Raw genomic sequence first — 19,200 nt, 5'->3', positions numbered from 1 at the left:
TTAAATTGCAATCACGGTACTAATCAGAAAATATCGTGATGATTATACATGGTTTCTGAATCACACAGCCCTACACCCTGCTCTAAGAAAGGCCCCTGATACCAGCACTCTGGGTGAGCAGTGTGTACCTTTTAATGTAGCTTGTCCTCCTGAGTGGGGTGATGGCAGTAGACCCGTGGGGCCCTTGCAGGTCAGGCATGGTTCTGGTCCGGCCTAGAGTCTGCCCCGGGGCCCAGCCCATAATTGGGGTACAGCTAGCCCGCCGTCCCAGTGGACGCTGAGCACAGGGACCGGTAGTGCACTGGGGTCACTTAAGTTTTCAAACAACCTTGTAATCTCATATTTTTGTTTTATTATATTCCCTTTGATGCTGCCCTTAATTCTTGGTAATTATATCAGTGTTGCAACACAAAGAATATTACAGGAAACAGACAGGAGCATGTCTGTGTCTAGTGTTTCCTCTGGCCCAGAAACTCACCTTGTGCCCATCTGGACTGCACTGGTAACTGTTGCGTCTAGGGGTCTGGGTTTCCTTGGTGCCAGAGAAAGGAGGAGATGCCCGTCTCAACTGGTAGAGATGCACATCTGAGTGAAACAGAGAGAAAGAGAGTGAGTGAGAGATACAGTCTGAGGGAGTGAGAGAGAGAGATTTAGGTGAGGAGGGAGAGAGGGTGGTACGAAGAGCAGCTGTCTCACCCTGTAGCCCTGTCCTGCTGTCCTGGGGCTCTGCCTGGTCAGGTGTCTCTGGTATACTGCCCACTGAGGAACAGGACCAAACACAGGTGAACACAGGTGAATACAGCCATACACAGGTGAATATAGCCATACACAGGTGAATATAGCCAAACACAGGTAAATATAGCCAAACACAGGTAAATATAGCCATACACACGTGAACACAGGTGAACATAGCCATACACACGTGAACACAGGTGAACATAGCCATACACAGGTGAACATTGCCATACACAGGTGAACACAGGTGAATATAACCAAACACAGGTGAACACAGCCGAACACAGGTGAATATAGCTGAACACATGTGAATATAGCCATACACAGGTGAACACAGCCGAACACAGGTGAATATAGCTGAACACATGTGAATATAGCCATACACAGGTGAACAGGGGTGAACTGTTTATTGTCTATTTATATTTTTTAGCAGCTTCTTTAGGTACTGAACTTTTTATACATTGACAAATACTTCTGAATGTACCTTGTGGAGAGGGTTGGTACGGTCTGGACCCCCCTGTGGACTGCCTACGATGAACCAGGCCAGACCACGCTTCAGGAGAGCCTCCTGTCTGAGAACACCCTGGGAATGCTCCTTTGTAGCATTGATTTGTGGGTGTTGTGGTCCTGAAATAGCAGAGATGAGATTAGAGATGACACAATTTGTGTGGAAAAAGTGAAAACGAAACAAGAGGAGAGAAAACTAACCTGGACACCCCCTGGAGGTTCTGCTCCAGCCTTTGGTAATTCTGGATCTGTGTAGGAACTGGAACGGGCACAGACTGACAGTAGCTACTGCACTCTTCTGGTCTAGAGACACACACACATACGGGGCGGGGGCGGGGGCGGGCTTTAGCTTAAAAAATGATTAATAGCAGGTCTCTCACCAGCACATTAAAGATCATATATTTATATATGAGTGAACAGTGATCTCTACCAATTTAAAGCATTTACACGTTCTCTGACATGCAGAACTGCCTATTTGTCTTCAAGAACACACACACAGACACAGACACAGACACAGACACAGACACACACCTGGCAGGGTTTGGGGATTCACAAAGTGGGGGTGAGGGGGGAGGCGTTCTATGTGCGACAGCAGCAGGATCCGTCAGAGAAGACCTGGGAAAGGCACCAGACACACACACACACACACACACACACACACACACACACGACACCAGACACACACACACATCAAAACCAGTGGCGAAGGCATGGTACCCCTCCTAAACTACACTCTCAGTGGTTGCTAAGCTCACTTCAGCTGGTCAATAGAACACAGATGGTGCGTCCAGCTGACCACACACATGCTCAGGCACATGAAAACAAAGGTCAGGAGGTCATTAGGTCAGTGAAACAATGAAACTAGGAGAGCCTCCTGCCACACTCACACTGATTGGACCACACCCACCTGACCAACCTACCCCCAAACACTAATCAGACCACTCCAAGCTGACAAATTACCTACAGACTGGTTTACTTACATGTTTCATAAATAATAGCTAATAAAGCATTTGGATATGCCTCAAAATAGCATTGTTTGTAAAGCCGGTTAACAAAAAGGAATTCTGACTAAAATGTTTGTCTACAAGGTTCTGCCTGTAGCTTTAGGAACAGAAGTGGACAAACACACACTCTACTCACCCACTCTGTGTCGAACTATCCTGAGTGTCCTGATCGACCTGTTGGGCCTGGTCTCCAGACTCACCTAGAGGGACCCAGACTGTGTTATGTCCCACAGAGCAGCAAGACAAAGCTCTTAGCTACTGGCCTCTAGCAGACAAACCCAGCCAGACTGTAAAACTGAGGCTGACATGGAAAGTAAAACTTCCTGCTGTACATGGCTGTACAACACCAGAAGCTGAGATTCTGAAATGTCTATTTATCTATCTGTGTGTGTGTGTGTAAATGTGCACAAATACACGTGTACGTGTGTGTGAGTGCCTGCAGGTGCCTGTAGGTGTGTACGCGTGTTACCTGAGAACTGCGCCGTTACCATGACGAAGTCCTCTGTCTCCGAGGCGGAGGAGTCCTTCAGCGAGGAGACAGAAGTGGGCGTGTCCTTGGGTGGAGGGGGCTTCAGTGGGGAGACAGAAGTGGGCGTGTCCTTGGGTGGAGGTGGCTTCAGTGGGGAGACAGAAGTGGGCGTGTCCTTGGGTGGAGGGGGCTGCTCTGGTTTCACAGCATCCACCTGCTGAATCAGAACAAGAATGATCCATTAAACGACAGGTTGTGTGTGTGTGTGTGTGTGTGTGTGTGTGTGTGTGTGTGTGTGTGTGTGTGTGTGAGGGAGAGAGAAACCTGTGCGGGGGGGCTGAGGGAGGAGTTTGACGAGTCACTGGTAGTCCTTTCAGATCCTGAGCTGGGGGAGGAGGGCATGGGCACCGGAGAAGCTATTGGGGGGGGGGGGGGGGGGGACTTGAATTAATGCAGCTACTCATACACACTTTTAATATGTTAAATTATCTCACACTTTTGCTATTATATTTCTGAATGATATTTCTGATGCTGAATCCTGTCAACAAAGTCATCTCCTCTTGAGAGAGGGAGGGAGAGAGAGAAGGAGAGAAAGAGGCAGAGGAAGAGAGAGGGGGAGAGACAAAGAGGATTAGAGATCCGTGGGGAGAGAGGGATGGAGGGAGAGAGAGAGAAGGTGAAGGAGGGGACACAGAGGAGGGGAGAGAGAGAATGATCTTGGTGAGTACATATGTAATCACATCAAGGAACATAGTAAACCAACACTTACATTCTCTCACAGCCGAGCTGCCTTCCAGAAAAGGGTGATGGAAAAATTCATCTGGGGGACAGGACACGCAAAACACAACGTTTATTTTTAGCTACACATAATCCACCGACACGTGTGTGTGTGTGTGTGTGTGTGTGTGTGTGTGTGGTTGAGGACATTCTTACCAAAGTCCATTCGGGCCCTGTGGTCCCTCTGTAGCAGGCCCAGGAGCAGGTGTCTCAGATGAGTGGAGGTCTCATGTGGGATGCTAGGATAGAAGGTGTGAGTCAGTGTGACACCGTCTTTGTCTCTGCTAGAGTACAGGAGTGTGTGTTTATCAACATACTACGCTGATGGGAAGGTCTGGACATGGACAGCAGACCATAACATGATCTGAGGGCTTGTAATGCTTAATTATAGACCAACAGCACACACACTACACCACTCGACATGAATAAACGGGACGAAGACGACGCAGGAAGTCAAAACGGCAGAGAAGGTTAGGCAGCGTTGCTATGGATCTGCACAAATGAAGACCCTCAAGGATCTGTTTACACGGACATGTGGCTTTATGGAACATCAGAGGACACTCACTTAGGTCTGACCTTCCTGGTTCTTTCATAGAACAGTCGCAGCTCTTGGGGGCTGTGTGCCTGGAGAGAGAGAGAGAGAGAGAGAGAGAGAGAGAGAGAGAGAGAGAGAGAGAGAGAGAGAGAGAGAGAGAGAGAGAGAGACTGCACTACAAAAGGGTTCCATGTGACTACACTACAAAGGCTTCAGTCAACATCCACACTGCAATACGACCCCAGTGGTGAACCCTGAAGAACCCCTTGTGTCTGGCTGAACCAGACGTGTTAATATTCCAGCTGCGGGAGTGGCTGCCTGGCCTGAGGTCAGAGATGGGCTGGTGCATGGCCTACGGGAGGTTCATTTTGACTGATCCTAAATCAGCTGTAAATGAGCCTAACTGGGAGCGATGTTAGCGATGTAGGCCCTGGGCAGCAGACTCGCAGAATATGTGGACGGTACAGAAGTCATATGGCCAGGGGTTAAAGGTCGTTTGCCCCAAGCTAGCACACAACCATGCAGAAATGGTAAAAGACAACAGAACCAACAAGTAGCTTGTAGCTTTCAACATTTCTTAACTCAAATAAAATGTTTCAAACACCGTCTTAACAGTCAAATCCTATGATCAGAGATTATCTAAAAATTTGCATAAAAAAAAAAAAACAAATCTCCATATTGGTCTAAACTCTTTTACTGTGGCTTTACTGCCATGTCTGCTCAGAGGGACTTTTTACATCTCTGTCCAAATGAACCAGGATAAACTTTGGAAATCTTTCTCAGGCACGTTTAGAAATGTGTGTGTGTGTGTGTGTGTGTGTGTGTGTCTGTTCTGTGTGTGTGTGTGTGTGTGTGTGTGTGTGTGTGTGTGTGTATATGTGTGTGTGTGTGTGTGTGTGTGTGTGTGTGAGCGTGTGTGTGAGCGCGTGTGTGTGAGCGCGTGTGTGTGTGTGTGTGTGTGTGTGTGTGTGTGTGTGTGTGTGTGTGTGTGTGTGTGTTCTTGGTTCTGCAGACATGTGATGTGTTTATGAAATGGTTGGGAAATAGCAGCACAGTCATATTTCACACACTAGTGCAGCAGAGTAAGTAAGCCTGCCTGCTCACTACTGTTGCGTAATGAGAGAGCTTCCTGACTGATCCAGGGTCAGGGCAGCAAGACTGACCTAGGGTCAGGACAGCATATCTGATCCAGGGTCAGGGCAGCATAACTGATCTAGGGTCAGGGCAGTATGACTGATCATTCTTAAACAACGTCCCTGCAATACGACGAAACCAACCAGGTTCAGTTTCCTCTAGGAAACGTTCAGCAACATGGCTGGAGTAAACACACTGGTCAGCTCCCCGTCAGCGTCCAGGACTGACTGGGCACAGCTGGTGTTTCCATTCCAACAAAGTGCAGCCACGTCAGTGAATGTGTGTGTGTGTGTGTGTGTGTGTGTGTGTGTGTGTGTGTGTTACCTGAAAGGGCGCTTGGCCGGTCAGACACTGGAAGACGATGGTTCCTACACTCCACAGGTCTGCTTTGGCATCATAATTCTGAGACATGATTACTTCCGGAGCCTTTCAACAACAACAACATGAAGAACTGTTAGGATTTTTTTATGTGTACATATGAGCAAACGAGCTGGTCATCCCAAGAGAGCCGTGGTGAACAACAGAACGCCCCGCAGGACCTCCAAACCCAGGCGCATGAACAAGTTGTGACAAACCAAGCAGACGTGATGATGGTGGAGCTATCATCAGAAAACCGCAGATAGATGTGGCAGCCCCACGTAATGGAAACACCCAAAGGATGGAATATGAGATGATGAAACAAGATCTAGAGTGCCTGTGGAAGGCTAACGCTAACGGTTGTCCCCGAAGTGCAAGAGCACTTGTGCTCGTGACCCCTGAGCTGGACGAGTGGCTCCAACAGATCCCAGGAACGACGTCTTCGACCTCGGACCAGACGAACCGCACAAATACCGGAACGCGTAATCCAGCCTCCGGGTTGAAGGCCCGAGTGTCACGAAGGAGATATGACCACCCACAGGAAGAGGCCGGGGTGCACATGCATGAGACTATATTTACTGTATATTTGGCATGTACGAGATTGTATGTAGATTTGGCACGGCTCGTTCTGCACCTACGTAGGTTGTGTGACTGCAGAAGAGGACCAGGAGGAGCTCGGAGGGAGTTGGAGGTGACTCACCATGTACATTGGAGAACCACAGAGTGTGGCAGCCATAGTGTTCCCCTGTAGATACCGGGCAAACCCGAAATCAGCTAGAGAGAGGGAGAAAGAGAGAGAGAGGGGGAGGGGAAGGGAGAGAGAGGGTGAGATGAGAGAATGGGAGAGAGATAGATAGATATAATACCATTATTTAATTCTTTCATTACTGAACAACTGATAAACTGCACGATTACTTTCCTTGATTTGATATATCACAAACAAATTGCTAAACTTTTGGAAATCGTGTAAATGAACATAACACCAATAATAAAAGTCAAGCTGAATCAAAAGCATGTTTGTCGAGTGAGTCAGAGAGTGTGAGAAGGAGAGCAGTGTGTTGCCTGCTCTTGAACGGGGCCCTCACGACAGGACCAACACGACAGGACCAACACGACAGGACCAACACGACAGGACCAATAGGGCCCTCACGACAGGACCAACACAACAGGACCAACACGACAAGACCAATAGGGCCCTCACGACAGGACCGACACAGCAGGACCAACAGGGCCCTCGTGACAGGACCAACAGGGCCCTCGTGACAGGACCAACACGACAGGACCAACAGGACCCTCACGACAGGACCAATACAGCAGGACCAACGTGACAGGACCAACAGGGCCCTCACGACAGGACCAACAGGGCCCTTGTGACAGGACTAACAGGGCCCTCGTGACAGGACCAACATGGCAGGACCAACAGGGCCCTCACACTCAGGACCAACAGGACGTATTTCAATGAAAGGCAAATACAACAAGAATCCAAGCAATGTATCTCTTCATAAACAAACTTTTAAAACAAAATGGCCCAGTCAGAATGCAGATCACCTGATATCATGATTTTGTCAATTGCTCAGATTGAACATTATTTAACACCAACACGATTCTATTAGTCATACTGTAACGTGGGTCCGTTCCTGCAGACATGCACGGGGCAGGACCTTGCAGGGTTCTGCAGCGAGGCATCACTCACCCAGTTTGATGCAGATGTGAGTGGGGTCGGCCCGCCGTCCCGCGCTGTGGGCCAGCAGGATGTTCTGGGGTTTCAGGTCTCTGTGGACGATGCCCTTGCTCCTCAGGACACCCATGGCGGCAGCGATCTGCAGCAGGAAGCTCCGGATGGTGCGCTCGCTCAGGGAGCCTTTGGCTGTGTGGGTATAGCAGGAGAAAGGTGGGTGTAGAGGAGCAGGGGAGCGCACCACCCACCACGCTCGCTCCCGTCTCACGGCCCGGTGGAGGGACTCCACCACTCGGAGCAGCACTTAACGGATCGCAGGTGGATGAAGAGAACATTTAAAGAGCTCACGAGTGGGCCGTAGAACATGAGAGGAAAGACTTCTAACGCCACGAGTAACAGTAATAATGGTGAGGAAATACATCTAACGCCACGAGTAACAGTAGTAATGCTGAGGAAATACATCTAATTCCACAAGTAACAGTAGTAATGCTGAGGAAATACATCTAACGCCACGAGTAACAGTAGTAATGGTGAGGAAACACATCTAACGCCACGAGTAACAGTAGTAATGCTGAGGAAATACATCTAACGCCACGAGTAACAGTAGTAATGGTGAGGAAACACATCTAACGCCACGAGTAACCGTAGTAATGGTGAGGAAACACATCTAACGCCACGAGTAACAGTAGTAATGCTGAGGAAACACATCTAACGCCACGAGTAACAGTAGTAATGGTGAGGAAACACATCTAACGCCATGAGTAACAGTAGTAATGGTGAGGAAATACATCTAACGCCACGAGTAACAGTAGTAATGGTGAGGAAACACATCTAACGCCACGAGTAACCGTAGTAATGGTGAGGAAACGCATCTAACGCCACGAGTAACAGTAGTAATGGTGAGGAAACACATCTAACGCCACGAGTAACAGTAGTAATGGTGAGGAAACACATCTAACGCCACGAGTAACAGTAGTAATGGTGAGGAAACACATCTAATGCCACGAGTAACAGTAGTAATGCTGAGGAAACACATATAACGCCACGAGTAACAGTAGTAATGCTGAGGAAACACATCTAACGCCACGAGTAACAGTAGTAATGGTGAGGAAACGCATCTAATGCCACGAGTAACAGTAGTAATGGTGAGGAAACGCATCTAATGCCACGAGTAACAGTAGTAATGGTGAGGAAACGCATCTAACGCCACGAGTAACAGTAGTAATGCTGAGGAAACACAACTAACGCCAGGAGTAACAGTAGTAATGGTGAGGAAACACAACTAACGCCAGGAGTAACCGTAGTAATGGTGAGGAAACACATCTAATGCCACGAGTAACAGTAGTAATGCTGAGGAAACACACCTAATGCCACGTGTAATGGTGAGGAAATGCATCTAATGACAGTAGTAATAGTGGAGGAAAGTTTAACACCACGAGACTGCAGGATCAGATTTTCCTCTAGTGCTCGATAAACAGGGTTAAATGTCAGGATCAACTGGCTCTAACATCGCTGGCCAAGACTCCTGAATTAGGCCTGTGCAGAGAGCAACCTCAGAAAATCTGTTCCTGACAGCCATGAAGGGGAAGCAGATGGTGGCCAACCAGGCCCTGTACCTGGAGACTCTCCGCCCGCCTCACCCCTAATTATAGATGATGCACGGCGCTGGGCTGAACGCCTCTTTAGGCACTTACGTTTGTTTGAGATGGACAAGACAGCTATACACCATTTGTCATCCAAACTCTGACCCTTCACCAACCAGGCACAGTACTCTCCAGAAGCCCCTCCCTCTACCAGACCCAGTACTCTCCTGAATATCTGCCCAATTCTCTGGCCAGATCCAGTGCTCTCCCTATGTCATATCTTTAGCTCTAGTGTTTTTCCACCACAGGAGAGACTGACAGGTGGAGGGGCGAATGAGGTCAGGGTGCCGACTGTGTTTCGCTAAGCTGTGCCATGAGGTGTTGTGCTGGGGGAGGGGCGAAGTATTAAAAGCAGTTTCCTGGAAGACTGTGGAAATACAGCTGAGGCAGGTCAGACCTGGACAGGCAGCTAAAATAGCACCGGCCGTGCTGATATGGTAAACACAACCTGCCCTTGAGTCTGTATGGTGCATGAAACAGACCTTTACTCGTTATATGTTGTATATACGTGTGTGTGTGTAGGTGAGATTATTTTCAGTGGATTTCTATTTTTAGAAGGGTTTTTGTGAGGGGAACTGAGGGCCAGGGTGGTGTTTTGGAGCGAACATTGAGCAGAGCTTTGTTGGACAATTGTAGCGTCATTGGCTTTTTTTCAGGGTTCCAAAAGATTGGTCTAGATGGGAAGAAATCAGGTTTAAGACTTAGGTCTTGAAGCACGTCGACGATGCGTGCAAGTCAGTAGTGGCTTCATCGTACCTCGTTTAACCTGCAACAACAGTCAGTCAGCCTTGGGGCTCTGCTGCAGCTGGGTGTAGATAAGAACACTACTGCTGCTGAATATCACACTCTCCACCCCCGTCACTCTCGGCTGTCTGCACACGTCTAGTCCGTCACCTTCGCCACGTGTGTTTGTTTTGTTTCCCTCCCCTGCTCTTGCCTGTCTCCACCCTTTCCCCTCTCCTGATTGGTTAGATGTGCTCCCTTTCCCCTCTCCTGATTGGTTAGATGTGCTCTCTTTCACCTCTCCTGATTGGTTAGATGTGCTCTCTTTCCCCTCTCCTGATTGGTTAGATGTGCTCTCTTTCACCTCTCCTGATTGGTTAGATGTGCTCTCTTTCACCTCTCCTGATTGGTTAGATGTGCTTCCCCTTGCTTGTATACATCCTCCCTCTTCCCTAATTGTTACTCACCATCTGGAGTGTCCTTCATTCTGTTCTTTGCCCTGTTTTCCCCATGTGAAGAACTGAAGGACAGTTCTCGTCACTCGTCTGTCAGTGTAGAGCCTCACCTCTATTTTTTTTAACCACACCCGTCTAATCACCTGTCCCTCAAATAAGCCCTTGCAGCAAACATTACCGGCTATAGAAAGATCTTACAAAGACCTGTTTTTTAGGTCACACTCTTCATGGCTGTGATTCACATCCTCACATATATCCAAGAGCAAACTCCACTTAAGCAGGGTAGTTCGTGTCATCATAGTTACCACGCAGTTTTGCCATTGTATATACTATATATACACAGAATTACCTACACTCACCACTGGACACAGTTACAGTTAAGACAGTTAGACTGGATATAGTCTAAAAGCAGGTTTATATTCTACATTCACCAGTCTTCACATCATGTTGTCCTAAATCAATGACCAATGTTCCAACACTATTTTCTTTCACTTTGGACAGAGAGCTCAGGTGTGAAATCTGCAGTGCTAAAAACATGAATTTCCCCTCTGAGCCCCGACTGCTGTGTGTGAACAGTGCCAATTAACTTCCACAGACCCCAAGTGGTGAACCCTGAGACCCCAAGAGGTGAACCCTGTGACCCCTGCTGCATTAACAAAATTCTGTCATTTCCCCAGTCGGTCCACTTACCATGCAGGTAGTCTGCCAGGTCTCCACCGTTACAGAACTGTAAAGGCAGAAAAGCAAATGTGACCCCAGAGGTAGACGACCCGTCCCGCACGCCATGATGAATGTGTTTAACACTCAGAGAGCCGGCTGGGGGAACTGTTATTCTGCTGAGGTAATTTCCTGCTGAATTTGACCTGAGCACATCTGCATGCATGATCTTCAAGAATGTGTGAAACACCTTTGAGAAACATTCTTCACCTCTGCTGTCTTGTTTTGATGCCGACGGATATGGACTGTGCTGTTTTAGATTACTACAACTACACACACACCTGCAAATATACACATAAGATGATTCTAGGGAGGTGTGTGTGTGTATATGTGTATGTGACTTTTGACTTACTTCCATGATGAGGTAGACACATCCAGAAATCTCCTGTTTACAAAAACAAAGACATTAGAGGAATGTTTTTTTTTCATTTTGTTTAACCTTTATTTAACCAGGAAGTCCCATTGAGATTAAAAACCTCTTTTTCAAGAGAGACCTGGCCAAGATTGGCAGCAACAAATACAACACATAGTTTTACATCCAAGTAAGACAACCCATTTTAAAAACATCAATAGAAATTGAAAAACATTAAAAGATTTAAATGAAAAACAACAAAATTACATTAACATGAACCATGACCTCTGATCTCTAGGCACTGGGTTTATATGCTTCTCCTTGCCATGTAGTTTTTAAATGCATCTTCGCATCCCTCCACATTAAAGGGGACATTTTATGAAAAAATAAAGTCATGCATTCGGTGTGCCTGCACAAACATGTGGGCTTAGCAACCCACGAGCTGTGAAATAAGCCACCTAGTAATTATTTGTGTACTCCCATAACACATGGGAGACAACGAGGTGTTCAGATTTGGTTTCTTTTCCTACATCAACAGGGGGCTCATTAGAATTACACTAACTACACACGCTAGCCCCCCCCCCCAATTCTGAGAATTGTTCTGATCGCAAGCAACAGACCTCCTAGCCTCACCTGGAAGCTAAAAGCTAAACAAAGGACCTGTTCTGTTGTCGGCTGCACAGACCAGCACAGGTCGTATGGGCCCCCAGCCTCAGAGGTCACACGAGCCGAGCGGATGAGGTTTAGTTGTGATGGCAACGTCCCAGATACACCGTGCAAAAACCTGCAAGCTTGTTTTTGTGCCTCTACGCCTGCTTACCCAACACCGGTCAGTGTGGCACGGGCCGGGCTGCCAAACTTTTATTAAACAGGGATCAGTACCAACTGTCCAACACATGATTGATGTCCTATCACAAAGGGAGAATGGAGATACCGATGTCTCCAGCGTATTTCTCGCTGATGATTTTATAGAGGTTTTCCAGACGTTTATGACATGTTAATGTCTATGACTTTATGACATAACCACACCCAGAGCCCTGGTGCAGCTCGGTCAATAGTGGTACTGCCAGTACTCTTTTCCCTGTTTTGCTTTTTCTTGTTTTCACTTGTAAAGCTCTATGTCATGGTTAAGGGTGTGTGAGTACCTCAGACGTTTACTAAGGGGGAACGTGACATGAACAGGGGGGGCCACGTTTGAGCGTATCCAAATTCTCCCAGGGCTCACGCTCGACGGCTGCCGTGGTAATGTGACGCCATGCAGGGGCGGACTGGGGAGAAAAAGTGGAGTTCCTGACAGACTGGCCCACTATATATATATATATATATATATATATATATATATATATATATGTGTGTGTGTGTGTGTGTGTGTGTGTGTGTGTGTGTATACTGTATATGAATCTATACATGGCACGTAGTGTATATGACGGCGTTTATTGTCATACGGACAATATTAATTCCAGCAATAATATGATTACAAAGCCACATAAATATAGCTTTTAAATAGTCCACCATAAGACCACCAAACAAGTTGTTAAATAGTCCACCATAAGACCACCAAACAAGTTGTTTTACGCAAAGTGCATCCTAAAGAACAACCTACAACTCTAACGTGGGTATTTCTTCCTCTTACCTATTTGTGGTGGTTAGTTTTAATCTAAGAATTTCAATAGCTTTAAAAAAACAGTGCGCAGTGCTCTGGAACCTTTAAGACCGCCACTTGCGTCCATGTTAACCGTGTTAAGGTAATTTGTACATGGTGCCTTAGACGTTGCAGAGGCGACAGCAGTACATTTAAAATAACATGTTATCTACAATTTAAACTGCTGTATGTTTTTGTAGTCCGGCCCGTATTTTCTGGGACAAGTTGGATTTTTTTCTGATCTCCGCTGCATACTGTCAGCCCGCACTAGCTGGCAAACCTGCTCAGGTTTGCCTGACTGGAGCGGGGGAGGTAATAACACCGTTAAACAGCAGCGTGACTACGGGCCGGGGCCGCAGTGCGCGGCAGTGGCTCCTCCACGGGCCGAGTTAAACCACCGGCGGCCCACCGGCCCACTAACCCATCGGCCCACCGGGGAAATCCCCGGTAGCAATGCATGCCAGTCCGCCCCTGACGCCATGCTAGCGTCAGCACACCCTGCAGAAGAATAGCTAATCATGATGACAGGACTGAGTCCTGTGGGCCTTGATCCTCAGGACATGTTCACCACAGCACGTCACAGGAACTGTGCGGACATGCTACAAGTTGGACTGCGAGACCAGCAGGACAGTCGGCGGCTCTGAACACAAGATCACAGGCATAGCAGCCCGACTTATACGCTGCGTGGATTTACCTGAGCACCTTCTGTCTTGGGCTAATCATACAATCCCTTCACCTGACATCTACCTGGCGTGCAGTTTAAAGTGCTCCGATATATCAAAGCGTTTAATATTACAGTGTGGAGATTACTGTACAGATTACTGTGGGAGCTGCCGTCGCTCCTGTGAGCCGGTACAAGTCTGTCCCAGCATGCCAACAGCAGGGGCAGGGTTAGGAACCCCCCCCCCCCCCCCACCCCCACTGGCTGGCACACCACACCCGCACACGGGCGTGGAGGCGGCCAGACTTGGCATCTCTCCCTGAAATAACTTCTTTAGTAGGGCGGGCATCTAAAACCAGGGTGAACATAAAGTAAATGTATTCTGGAATAACAGCCATTTTAAATTGAAATATTTCAGAGTGGGAGAGAGCCTCTTATTGGCTCCACCATTTTGTAACATATTCAGTGTCTGCAGGTAAAGTGCAGTAGAGAAAACACACCTTCACTTTTCCTTTACAGGCATTTTGCTGAATCAGCCTGACCCCCCCCCCAGGACTACCTAGCACAGAGTTTCCAGAACAGGCCTTTCAGGACACGAGTTACTGTTGATTTAAAGCCTCTGTTTCTCACTGGCCAGTCCCACGGTCCCCTGCTGTGGCCTTCAGCTCTAGGGTTACATCCATTACAGTTAAACCTACTCCAACGATCCGGTCGGCATCTACAACCATAACACATTAGGAAACGAATTAAACTGCATTCAAACAAATGTGCTCCAGTAAGGGGCCTGGCACACACGGACAGCCCGAGAAAATGAGAAAAAAAATATTTAAAAAAAACAATTTTTTTAAAAGCCTGTAGTAATAGGAACACAATCTAAATGTCCATTAGTGACACGGGGCTTCGGTGTTGGGAGGTGGGGGTTGGGTTTCTGCTGCGTAAAGCCCAGCAGGCTGTGGTGTTGGGAGGTGGGGGTTGGGTTGCTGCTGCGTAAGGCCCAGCAGGCTGCGGTGTTGGGAGGTGGGGGTTGGGTTTCTGCTGCGTAAGGCCCAGCAGGCCCTCGCGGGTCAGAGCAGTAGGTGGCCAGCTGGTGCACACAGCAGGGGTGAGGAGGAGCCTTTGATTGGCACCCCCCACCTTCACGCATGCCCTGAACGAACGGGCGCACACGCACTAGCACACAGCAACAGGCACCGGTGCCTGATGGAGGAGGTGTTGCGTGAGACCAATGAAACCACGTTCTTGCTGGTCAGAGCTGTTCGAGGCCGTCAGAGCAGGTGGACGCCTCGGCACGTGGAGATGAGACAGCCTCTTGTGAATTATGCATGATCACAAAGCAATAGGCTACCGTGGGACGAGACCGTTTCCTCCGCTCCGCGCTCTCTGTGAACACCAATCCACAGCCTCACACATGCAAATGATAGCCAAGAGCTTGAAACGCTGAAGCCCAGTTCACCTGACGTGGCAACCACACAATACATCTCACAGTCAGCCACCTGTCACAGGACTGGACTTCTCCGTTCTCTTCACAGCCTAGTTAACACCAAAGCCCTGTATGTAAATGACAGAACAGCTGTCATCGGGGGTGGGGGAGTGTTTCCCCAAAGAAGTCACAGGTCTTAGTTACCTATCGGGCCATTATAAGTCTCACAAAAGACTATTGTGATTGATTGTATTCAACAATGCCGAACCACTTTGAAATATGCAAATTATTACTAGCCTACATACAAATGGTCTAAATTGAGCTCAAATCTCTAGCCCGAGTGCACAGGAAAAAAGCTATTGTGAAAATTCTGGCTTACAACATAGATACTGCTGACACAAATACAAGTGACCAGTGGTTGCACAGAGTCATTAACTGAGATAACTAGCTGAGATAATCTAGGCACTGGGATGAAAGCCAGACACTTGATCATCACTAACCCCTCACTTTTTGCTTCACACACACACACACACACACACAGTTTTATTTAAATAAATGTGTTGGAGTGCGTGCGCGCGCACACACACACACAGTTTTATTTAAATAAATAAGTGTGTGTGTTGGAGTGTGTACACACACACAGACTGAAATAGAGGAATAGAGTTAAAATTGAGAAACAGGACGTCTCCTCCTAGTTGACTTGCACAGCTGACGGGCGTCCTGTTTTTCTGGAAACACATGTAGCAGACCACCGCTCGCCAGCGTTACTTCCGCCAGTCTGTCTGTTGCGTCACTGGGCGGAGCCACGTCTTAACCAATCAAAGACTGCGATTCGCGCCAAACATCAACATTCCGCCATGTGTGATTCACAGCTCAGCGTTTCATCGTTCCTCATCAAAAATAATCGATCCTCGCTCAAGTTGTAAAGTAATATTAATAAAGCTAAGCATTAACCCCTTGAATAATTTCCTACACAGTTTTAAAGCAGGTGAACTAAGACAGGTGACATACCTGAAAGTCCAGTAAGCTTACGATGTTATCATGTTTCAGCTCCTAGAAGACAGAAGAAAAGTCATCAGTGTTTTAACCTGGACCTGCAGTGTACTCGTGTGACATGGCGTCTGTGCATACCTTCAATATCTTGATTTCCTTCCCCAAGAGCGACTGCGACTTGGCCAGATTCTTCCTATTTATACATTTCACAGCCACTTCAACATCCCGTTTCTGTGGGGAAAAAAAAAACAAATTGTTCGAGTAATCGGGCAGAAAAATAAAAGCATGAACTCAGTCCTAGTTATGCCTAGTTGATTCCCACCGACATTAGTTTAAACGAGGGGCGCATAAACACAGACACATCAACCAGTTATGAAGGTCTTCACCTCTTTGTGTTTCCCCTTGAACACCACCGCAAACGCGCCGTGTCCGATCAAATCCTTTCTGTTAAACTCGTATTTTCCGACGGTCTCCATCGGTGAAGAAAATGTGTATTAGACGAGACACTGATCAAACCAAATCCAAGTCAGGAGGTTGGGGTTTCGGCATAAAACACTCTGTTTCTGCCCGTGAGGACGAGTGCAGTGCAGTCCTCTTCTGTTGCTTTCCCTGGGCAGCCCTTCACCTAAACTATATCCCGCTGTAGTCATGATCGCTGCCTTATAAACAAGCGAGAGGTCACACTGGAATAAACTCTTCCACCTAAACACGACATGATAACACACTCCAAAAACACAAACCAAGACTTTGTTTAAACAAACACTTTCCAAACTGCCGTGTGAACTAGTTTTATTTGCCCCCCAAAGTCTTCAGATCCAGCCTCTAACTTTGGAAAGCTATGCGCCACCGACTGCCGAAATTAGACTTGTGCTCCAAGCGTGGTGTTGTTTTCTCGCCTTCTTAATCCAAACAAAGATTACTCAGCCACGGCCCCGGCAGCGCGCATGCGTACACCTGGCGCACGAGTCGCGCGCACGCGCACACCTAGCGCACGAGTCGCGCGCACGCGCCACAGGTAACCGAGCTCCTCCTCTGAGCGTCCTGGACACAAACAGCCTACTTTATAAACTTAGCTTTATAATCTATTTATTCAGTCTGCCGAATTAATTATACCGTATAATGTAAGGCAAACAAAAACTATAATCAAACAATGCAGTTTTAATTTTTACTAGGCTAGATAAACAGGCCAAGTCCCTCCAATGAGACACATATACGTTTATAACTAATCCACAAAAGAATTAACTCATAGGACTTAATGAGAGTGGGACAAACATGGACGCGAGTTGTGTTTGCACTCCACTCTACTGCCAGACGAGTTTGGTGAGTTTTTGCTAATGAAAACTTCACAAATGTGCCTTTTTCTCGCGGGAGAAATCAGATACCTGCGGATTGTCGGTGTATCAGTACATTTGCCAATTTTCAAGGTATACGCACGTTTAAAAGCTGAAATACAATAGCAGTAATCCACCTAGTCCCTATAAAGCACGTGGTCTATATTTGGTCATGAAGTCATGCAACTCTGAGTAATTAGAATCGACCCGGGGTTCCCAACTGAGGGTGACATGGTTTAACTGGATAGTTGCTGGGTTATGAAAAACAATTCAACAAATTAACTTAAAGAGAGTTTGATTAAACTTTGTGTTTGCTTTTAAAAATAGTCGAAGTAATTTTATAGAATCAGCTGTTAAAGCGAAAAACAAAATAAAAACATGACCTTCGAGGCTTCTGACAATAGGGGGCGCTGTTTCGTCTGGAAATGTCTGGAAATGTCAACACCGAGCTCCACGTGCACGATCAGTTTCGCCAACGTCAAGTTGGCCGTGGACTTTCGAAAAATTAGTTTGCAGTGTTTTACGTTTTGTATAATATAGACAACTGAATTCTTATTAAATTGTCATTATTTAATTCGTTTAAAACCGTAAGAACATTGAGTAGCATTCGCAGTTTGTTTCTGTACTTCTTTCGCGAATGTAAGGTTTCCCTCCAAGTGGTAAAAATATCCACATCTAAAAATGTCATAGGCTATAATGGTTAAATAGTAACAAGGCGTCACCAGTTATAAATGACATTGTCACAATTAGCACTTTTTCGGAATCGGTCTTTATTTGCCAAGTCTGCTCACACATACAAGGAATTTGTTTTGTTCACAATAGGCCACAGTGCACAGTAACTCGACAACATTACACAAAACATTACACAACCTGGACAAACACACCAGTAAACTTCAAATGTGCAGTTGAATGTTGCGACACGGTGCAGACTGCATTAAATACGGCGTATAAATATGGAGTGCAGAAGAGTCACTGTTTGAGACCGTGTGTACAGAGTGTTTCTGAGTCACTATCACCAGATAAAAGTGTCGTGCAGTGCAGGAGTAGATGGTTCAGATAGCAGAGTGAGAGGACGTGCCCAGATGTGGAGAGTTTGGGTGTAGGCCGTCTGGAAATAACATTATGATGTCCAACAATTCATGAGTGTGATGGCGTGTGGGAAGACGCGTCTCTGTAGTCTGGGGGTCGTAGTCCTCAGTTGACAAAAATACAGGTGTTCGGAAAATCTATCCTACCGGTCAAACTGACCTACCAGTGTGTACTGCGCATGCGCGGCTCACAGTTACGTCACCACTCTGCTACTTGGCGACATACACCGAAAATTCATCCTACCTTTGGAGTTTTTCTCGTCGTAGACAGGTGATTCATCCTACCTTTGGAGTTTTTCCTACCTTTGGAGTTTTTCTCATCGTAGACAGGTAAATGTGTTTTAGAAAGCCAACTACATGTTACCGCTTTATGGTTTCATAAGTGTGCATTTGAGTTTTTAATCGTAAAATATATCGTTTTTCTGGTCGTAGACGAGAGGTCATTTGGTTTATTCATGTGTTAACGATACTTACTTATGTTAAATGTGTTTTAGAAAGCCAACTAATCGTAGCCAAATTTTAATCGTAAAATATATAACTTATTCATCACCTCAGCATACTTTTATCGACCTGTAAGCACAGTCACGTCTTAGGGCGATTTGGAACTTAGCTAATTTGGTACCACAAATTATTGAATTATATTATTATTAAGTAATTATTAATTATTACTGCTTGCGCAGTAAGTATGTATACAGTACATTGTTTAAAAAAATACATGACAGGTGAAAAACATACAAGTAATAAAATTATAAAAAGCAGATTTTTGTTCTTGTAAGATGATTATTTGTGTGTTTTATTCTAATAAAGTATCACACTTTATTAATTTATTTGTTTTTATATTTTCAGCAATGGATAAGTGTAAGAACGTGCACACGTTTCTCACTGCAGGGTCATATCCTCTGGATTATGACAAATCACAGCGGCAAACTCTTAGGAGATATGCCTCTAAATTTCACATCAAGGGTTAGTGTGTTTAAAT

At 46.5% G+C, this 19,200-nt stretch overlaps 1 protein-coding gene across 3 annotated transcripts in view; it reads right to left on the bottom strand.

The window, feature by feature from the left end:
• The window catches only part of ulk1a (unc-51 like autophagy activating kinase 1a), a 20,367-nt gene extending 3,635 nt beyond the window's left edge, over window positions 1–16,732 (bottom strand). The window contains exons 1-20 of one of the 3 annotated variants that reach the window (XM_076989019.1): window positions 16,189–16,732; window positions 15,941–16,033; window positions 15,821–15,862; window positions 11,087–11,119; window positions 10,708–10,744; window positions 7,212–7,385; window positions 6,219–6,292; window positions 5,486–5,587; window positions 4,058–4,116; window positions 3,649–3,731; window positions 3,485–3,535; window positions 3,040–3,131; window positions 2,716–2,932; window positions 2,383–2,461; window positions 1,774–1,857; window positions 1,444–1,545; window positions 1,220–1,362; window positions 697–759; window positions 479–585; window positions 129–277 (exon numbers count right to left, since the gene is read on the bottom strand). In XM_076989019.1, the coding sequence (XP_076845134.1) occupies window positions 129–277; window positions 479–585; window positions 697–759; window positions 1,220–1,362; window positions 1,444–1,545; window positions 1,774–1,857; window positions 2,383–2,461; window positions 2,716–2,932; window positions 3,040–3,131; window positions 3,485–3,535; window positions 3,649–3,731; window positions 4,058–4,116; window positions 5,486–5,587; window positions 6,219–6,292; window positions 7,212–7,385; window positions 10,708–10,744; window positions 11,087–11,119; window positions 15,821–15,862; window positions 15,941–16,033; window positions 16,189–16,278 (1,874 nt within the window). In that variant the 5' untranslated portion in view covers window positions 16,279–16,732. The remainder of the gene's footprint in view (window positions 1–128; window positions 278–478; window positions 586–696; window positions 760–1,219; window positions 1,363–1,443; window positions 1,546–1,773; window positions 1,858–2,382; window positions 2,462–2,715; window positions 2,933–3,039; window positions 3,132–3,484; window positions 3,536–3,648; window positions 3,732–4,057; window positions 4,117–5,485; window positions 5,588–6,218; window positions 6,293–7,211; window positions 7,386–10,707; window positions 10,745–11,086; window positions 11,120–15,820; window positions 15,863–15,940; window positions 16,034–16,188) is intronic. The other 2 variants (XM_076989017.1, XM_076989018.1) reach the window with 2 other exon arrangements.
• Between the last annotated feature and the right edge of the window lie 2,468 nt (window positions 16,733–19,200).

This window comes from Brachyhypopomus gauderio, unplaced genomic scaffold (assembly GCF_052324685.1).
Source record: "Brachyhypopomus gauderio isolate BG-103 unplaced genomic scaffold, BGAUD_0.2 sc65, whole genome shotgun sequence".
In the NCBI taxonomy this organism is placed as follows: domain Eukaryota; kingdom Metazoa; phylum Chordata; class Actinopteri; order Gymnotiformes; family Hypopomidae; genus Brachyhypopomus; species Brachyhypopomus gauderio.
Note: the sequence above shows the minus strand (reverse complement) of the source record. Positions and strands in the feature narration are given on the sequence as shown.